At 34.9% G+C, this 6,840-nt stretch overlaps 1 protein-coding gene across 1 annotated transcript; it reads right to left on the reverse strand.

The window, feature by feature from the left end:
* Positions 1-4,448: 4,448 nt before the first annotated feature.
* LOC122092670 lies at positions 4,449-6,158 on the reverse strand. The gene is made up of 2 exons (XM_042662900.1): positions 4,964-6,158; positions 4,449-4,875 (listed from the first exon to the last, which is right to left on the reverse strand). The coding sequence occupies exons 1-2, from the start codon at positions 6,135-6,137 to the stop codon at positions 4,490-4,492; spliced, it is 1,560 nt and encodes a 519-aa protein (XP_042518834.1). The 5' UTR covers positions 6,138-6,158; the 3' UTR covers positions 4,449-4,489.
* Positions 6,159-6,840: the final 682 nt, after the last annotated feature.

The raw sequence follows: 6,840 nt of genomic DNA on the forward strand, positions 1-6,840 counted from the left end.
TGGGTCCCTACTTTATGCATATTTTTGTAAAGGTCCTCGGTCGAGACCACAATCGTGTTTCACATCATTGGATAGTGCATGGACTAAGCTTTCTAACGATATATTACACGTCGAATTCTGGCTAACGGTTTGAAAGAAATGACCCCCGAAAGTTGACTCCAAAGTTCGGTATCAGATTCCATTCCGAGCAACCAAGGAGTGCCACATGGCCCCCAAACCCCTTTGTCCAAAAGTAAGCATTTTTGGACAATTCTCTCTAGTTTTTTAGTCCCCTATCGGAAATAAGAGAGAATTGTCTCAAGTCCCAAGGCTATAAGTATAGCCCTTCCTCTCTTCCAAAAGGAGAGGAGAAAAAAATTGAGAATTTGGGAGAGAGGATGGCCCCATCAAGGTTTTGGCTAACTTCTCCCCTATAAAATCAAATATTCTCAAAGTTTAAAAGTTTAACATATTAATCCTTCCTTGAGCCGGGAGATCTAGTCCGATTCGGTTCGATTTGGGGCTTGAAGCACAAGGGTTATCTTCCCTTATTTCTTGATTAAAGCTGGGTTTAAGGTATTTTTCTTCTCCCAATTGCAATTTAGAACTAGTTTATCTGATTTAATAGATTAGGTTTAATTAGTTTCAATTCGGTTTAATGTGATTTATTAGATATAAATTGGTTTATTCCGATTCAATTAGGTGTATTTAGGTTTAATTGGTTCATTTATATTAATTAGGTTTAATTAGTTTTAATTTGGTCTAGTATAGTTTATTAAACGTGAATTAGTTGATTCTTGTTCAATTGGGTTTATCTTGCTTTAATTGGGTTCAATATAGTTTGATTTGGTCATTGGGTCCAATCCATTATTTTTGCTAATTCGTTTTATTTTTCATTTTAATTTGTTTTGCTTTCTTTTATTGTTATATCTTTATTCAATTAATCGGTTTCATTTGTGGCTTAATATACTCATTTAATAAGTAGGTTTGATTTGACTTATTTTTGGTTTATTTTTGTTCTTTAGACATAAACCCTTAGATTAGGATCTCAAGCCCTAATCTCTTCCCCCATCTCTTCTTCCTTTCTTTCTTCTTTTCCCTATAGCAGAAAATCAGCCGCCTCCCTCCTCTTCTTCTCCTTCCTTTCTTTTTCCTTAACCGAACCTACAACTCACATCTCCTTCTCTCATTCTTCTTTTTCTCTTCTGTTTCCCTGCTGCTGTAACTACCAATCAGTCCCACCGAACCTTCTTCTTCTTCTTCTTCTTTTTCTCTTCTTCTTCCCTGCTGCTGCAACTAATAACCAGCAGCCATAGAACCTCGTTTCTCATTCTTCTTCTTCTTCTTCTTCTTCTTCTTCTTCTTCTTCTTCTTCTTCTTCTTCTTCTTCTTCTTCTTTTCTCTTTGACCATGGCCGAACCCTCTCCACCCCCTTCTCCTTCCTTTCTCTTTCCTTAACCAAACCTGCAACTCACCTCTTCTCCTTCTCTCATTCTTCTTTTTCTCCTCTGTTTCCTTGCCGCTGCAACTGCTAACCAGTCCCATCGAACCTCCTTTCTCTTTTTCTTCTTTTTCTTCTTCTTCTTCTTCTCTTCTTTTCTCTTTTACCATGGCCGAATCCTCTCCACCTCCTTCTCCTTCCTTTCTTTTTCCTTAATTGAACCTGAATCCATCTTCTCCTCCTTTTTCTCTCTACTGAAACCCCCCGAACCTTCCTCCTCTCTTGTAACTTAGCAGCCACCATTCATCTTCCTCCCATCTTCTTCTCCTTCCCTCATTTTTCTTCTTCTCTTCTTTTTCCTGCTGCTGTAACTACCAATCAGTCCCACCGAACCTTCTTCTTCTTCTTCTTCTTCTTCTTTTCTCTTCTTCTTCCCTGCTGCTGCAACTAATAACCAGCAGCCATTGAACCTCTTTTCACATTCTTCTTATTTTATTTTCTTGTTTTTTGTTGTTTCTTTAATTTTCTGATTAGATAGTCCATATTTGTAATACCCACAACTTGTTATTTCATTTATGTTTTCTAAGTGGAATCTTTCTCTCTTTTTGTTTTTTATTTTTCTTTTATCCATTTTGGTTTGATTTCAGGTATGTAATGTATGTCCTAGAACTTAGGGTTGGGATTCCCTTAATTTTAAAATTTAAAATCAAATGATTTCATTTTATTTCCCTCTAAACAATGTATGGGACGTAGTTTAGGGCGTATGTTAGCAAGGGCGTGGCTGCCCCCCCCAAACCGGCTCGTAGCGTTAAGTGTGTTTCTTGCGTTTTTGGGTTGATAAAATGAACCAGTTTCGGTCCATTTATTTTTATCTCAAATATTGGGTCCCTTTAGAATTAATTATGTATTTAATTTAGATTCGGATATCTTGCCATACTGATATTCATTAAATTTAGATTGGTTAGTCAATGTCATGTTTGCCATGCCTCGTGTTTATTAACATATTTTTGATACTTGATGATTCTTTTTTTATTTTATTTTTTTGATTAAATCAATTCATTTTTCTCATGCATGTAGGTCAGCTATTTATATTTTATCCACTTCTCACTTACATCACCACATGGGACATTTACAACCATTGTATATTTAATAGATAGATTGCATTTCCTTAAATTGAGGTAGTTAATTAAATAATTATTTTAATATTTAATTAAATAAAGTCTTAACTCATCAGATTCATTAGGGTTCATAATGCGTTTAATTGACTCTTAAAATTCAGTTTTAATTGTTTAAATTATTAGATTGATTAGGTTTTCCAAAACTTCCATCTGAAATAGTTAGATTTTGGTAGTTTTCACCATTTAATTCAAGTTTTTGTCTTTCTTTAAAAATCTTTTTACCTATTAGATTGATAGATTAATTAGGATTGCAATAATTCATTTCACAAATCATTAGGGATTAGGATTAATCATTTTAATTAATTCAATTTAGGATCTCACAAATTCATTGATCATCCATCTAGGTCAGGCTCAATTAATCAAATTAGTTTAATTTAGGATTTCATAAATTGCTAAACTAATCCTAGGTTTAGGCTTATTTCATTAACTTAATCTAAGACTCATAATACATCAATTAAATCATTTAGGGTTTTTAACTTTTAATTAGTATAATCATTTCATTATTTACATCATAACCTAGTTAGCATAATTTAGACACTTGGCTTAAGGTTTTCACATGTCATACTTAGATACTTAGTTTTGGGTTTTCAGTGACCTAGATTTAGGACTAGTTAGTTGGGTACAAAAAAATTTTAGTCAAACAAAAAGAGACCGGCCTTAGGGCCGGGCAGACTTGGTGTCTAACACCTTCCTAGTCTGTCACTTGACACTTGTCCAGAATCTTGGTGCAAACCAACTTTATCCATCAGAGTCATTAGTCTCTCTCCCTTGATTGGGGGAGACATTTATGGGTCCTAGACCCTTTCTAGGTGGTGACTCCCTTTTACCCATAATGTATATCCCCCCTTGGTATTTGATGACCAGGGGATACTATCTCATTAGGGTCAAACCCTAGCGTGTGTACTCGCGCTACGTGCCATATCGCGATCCTGACGGAGGTCCATGATACCTACATCGGTTTATAACTTCTTGAAGGTTTATAATGAGAAGGTGGTTTACCAAACTCATAATTATCTGTGTAATAGCTTCGACATAAAACTGGGTTAACTTTATGTTTAATTGTCTTAGCTGCTTTAGCTTTGAGGCAATCATCAATAATGAGGTGGAAAATGAAATTGATTCGATTTCCTAAGGTATCAGTACTTCCTGAATTTGTGAGATATTCAGGATAAGTTTTTACATATAATTCATCCCAAGGTGGTGGTAGTTTTGGAAAGAATTGTTGTAGCTAATGGTTAGAATGACAAGTGATAATAATGCATGTATGCTTTTGCAAAATTTTCAAAAACATTCATGCGATGAAGTTTTAATTTTGTTAAATTAAAACCTATATCATCTATATAGGTATCAGTGGGTCTGGTATCACAGAATCCTGTTTTTATTATTTTAGTAAATTCTTGGAGGATGTCTTCCCAGCTAGCAAAGTTAGTCAGAAGCATTGTTAGTTAAAACGGGAATGGCAAAAAAACAAAGACGTACGGTACGTGTTTTAAACGGATAAAAACGATGAACGGTACGGTCAAAAAAACGGTCAAAAAAATAGGAAACGTCAAACGGACGGAAACGAACGGTATGAGTATTAAACGTGTAGTTTTCAAAAAAACGAAACCAAAAAAAGGGCAATATATCATCATGTAATTTGAGAGATTATTGTCTGTATACCTGCATCTAATGTTCTAAACTACATCAACATCAAACATTCATGCATATATCATCCAAAATATAGCATCCAATGTAAATTCCAAATTAAAACATAATACACCATATTAAAAAAGTCATGTCCAAAATATATAAAAAAAAAAAATCATCCATCCATATCATCCAAGATGTCTAAAGAACTCAGTATCATTATAACAGGTCCAAAGATCAATGATAAAAAAAAAGAAAAAGATCAATGAGGAGGCATTAAACTATATGAAGTAGATCCTCCATCAGCTCCAGTGTCAGATGGTTCAGGTTCCTCGTACGTCTGCTCAAGCCTCTCCATTTCAAGCTCAAAGTCTACTATAGGTAAGTCACCAAGATTATCTAAATCAATAGGCCTTGAATCTTTATGTAGTTGGCTTTCATAGTTCTCCCTCATCATAGAGTTCATCCTGATGTACACCAAATCCTCTAGCATCTCTGGGGCTAATCTATTTCTTTTCTTTGTTTGTGCTGCATCCCAAGCACTCCAATTACGCTCACAAGGAGAGGAACTACAAGGCTGACTCAAGATTCTACAAGCAATATTTTGAAGCACAGGAAATGCACTACCAACAAATTGCCACCAAATCCCTACAAATCAACATAAGTAAACAAATATAAGAATGCTATATTTAATTAAAAAAAATACAATAATAAACTAATTAACTAAGTCACTTACTTGGATGATTAGTTTTCATCATTGTCTGCCCTGTCATATTGAACAACAATGGACTTTTCATGCGATAATCAATGACTTCTTGCATGAATTGCTCACGATCCTCTAAAGGAACCATGATGTCCATTATAAAATCTTGTGCATTCATAAATTTAGTTCCATCAATATCAAGTCGACCACCAAACATAATAGAAGGATTCAAAAGTGCACCAAAGAGATGAACATGATGAATAATGTTCTTCTCTAACCTAAATTGAAACAAATCCATTATGGCTAAATACTTCCCTCCATCATTCTCCACAAATTTTCTCAATGTTTCTTTTGCCCTTTCTGTTGCTTCATATAAGTAACCTGTAGTAGAACCATCTGAATCAACAAGGCGAAGAATACGAATAAGTGGCTCCATGAAAGCAACAACTTCCTTTGCCCCCTCCCAAAATGTCTCTGATTGAATTATTCCAACAGTTCTCACTGCCATTTCAGCTCTATTGAATTGAAAGGCTCTCCACTCAGATGATGCAACAAAAAGCCTCAACTCATTCTCAACAACAATAAGAGACTGCAACATAAAAAAATAAGTACCAAACCTTGTCTTGCAAGGCTGCTTGATATCTCTATTGTTGGTGAATTTTCTCATCAATGCTACAATACCTGTGTGCCTGTGAATATAATCCACTACAAGTTTTCCATCTTCTATAACTTCCCTCACCCATTTAACTTTTTTGTGAATATCTTTCAAAAGCAGATTAATCCCATGAGCAGCACAATTTGTTCTATATATATGACGCCATTTTCCAGACAACATATCACCACAAGAACAAAAGTTAGAACCATTATCTGAAATAAATTGCACAACATTCTTTGGTCCAACTTTTTCAATGACATCAGAAATTTCATTGAAAAGAAATATGAAAGTTAATCTATTTATACCGCACTCAATACATTTCAAAAACACAGCACCCCCAGGAGAGTAAGCAATCACATTAACCCATGACCTCTTCTTTATGTCAGTCCAAGAATCAGACATAATTGTGCAACCTGTGATATCCCATGTCGCCTTTATACTGCTAACATATTGCATGATTTCTGCTTTTTTTCCAAGAATCAAACTGGTCCGAAGATTGCTATAACTAGGTACAACATAACTTGTACCATAAGCACATGCACCCCTTAGCATCTCAATAAAAGAATTTGTCTGAATAACATTGAAGGAAATGTTATTATTGACAAAAAAATCAATTACCAACATGTCCAATGATTTCTTGTCTTGCTTAGCAGCCATCTCTAGCATTGTGGGTTGATGTGCAATCCTAACATGAGGCATAGAAGGTGTGCTACTTGTGGAACCCATTCCACTTTCAAGAGAATCACTCATTCTTTTCTTAGCAGATCTACTCAAATTAAATTCTGCCAGGGCATCAGCTTGAATGTGCTCAGGAACTTGGGTGCAAATTTGAACATCATGTCCAGGTTGACAAGCTAAATGAGCCTTCACTCGTGAAACACTCCCGGAATAATTAAGTCCACAATAGTTACATGTGAAACGGCCCAAACCACGTTGCTCTACATGTTCCCAAAATTTATCCTTAGGTCTCACCATTTTGCTTAAGCTCAGGTAGCTCAACTTTGAAATACCTACATAATATAATAAAACATCCTTTCCAATCTCAACAAATAGAATAATTAACGTATAACGAATGAACGATGAGTAAATTCCTTTCAAAAAAATTTAATCATAGATTAGTAAATGAAAAAAAAAAAGGGATGTAAAATGCCAAATCGGATTAGTAATCAGAAAAACAGAATTATAATACCCAATCAATCAGAAAACAGAATTATATCTTACTCACTGCAACAGTCGATCATGAGGTGTTTGAGAG

Source organism: Macadamia integrifolia, chromosome 11 (assembly GCF_013358625.1).
Source record: "Macadamia integrifolia cultivar HAES 741 chromosome 11, SCU_Mint_v3, whole genome shotgun sequence".
In the NCBI taxonomy this organism is placed as follows: Eukaryota; Viridiplantae; Streptophyta; class Magnoliopsida; order Proteales; family Proteaceae; genus Macadamia; species Macadamia integrifolia.

What these genes read in the sequence shown, in the direction of transcription:
- LOC122092670 (XM_042662900.1), bottom strand. Translation starts at nt 6,137, where the DNA reads ATGCTAAGGGGTGCATGTGCTTATGGTACAAGTTATGTTGTACCTAGT. An exon ending in GATGAAAACTAATCATCCAA is followed by an intron (nt 4,876 to 4,963) that starts GTAAGTGACTTA and finishes GTTGATTTGTAG; the next exon opens with GGATTTGGTGGCAATTTGTT.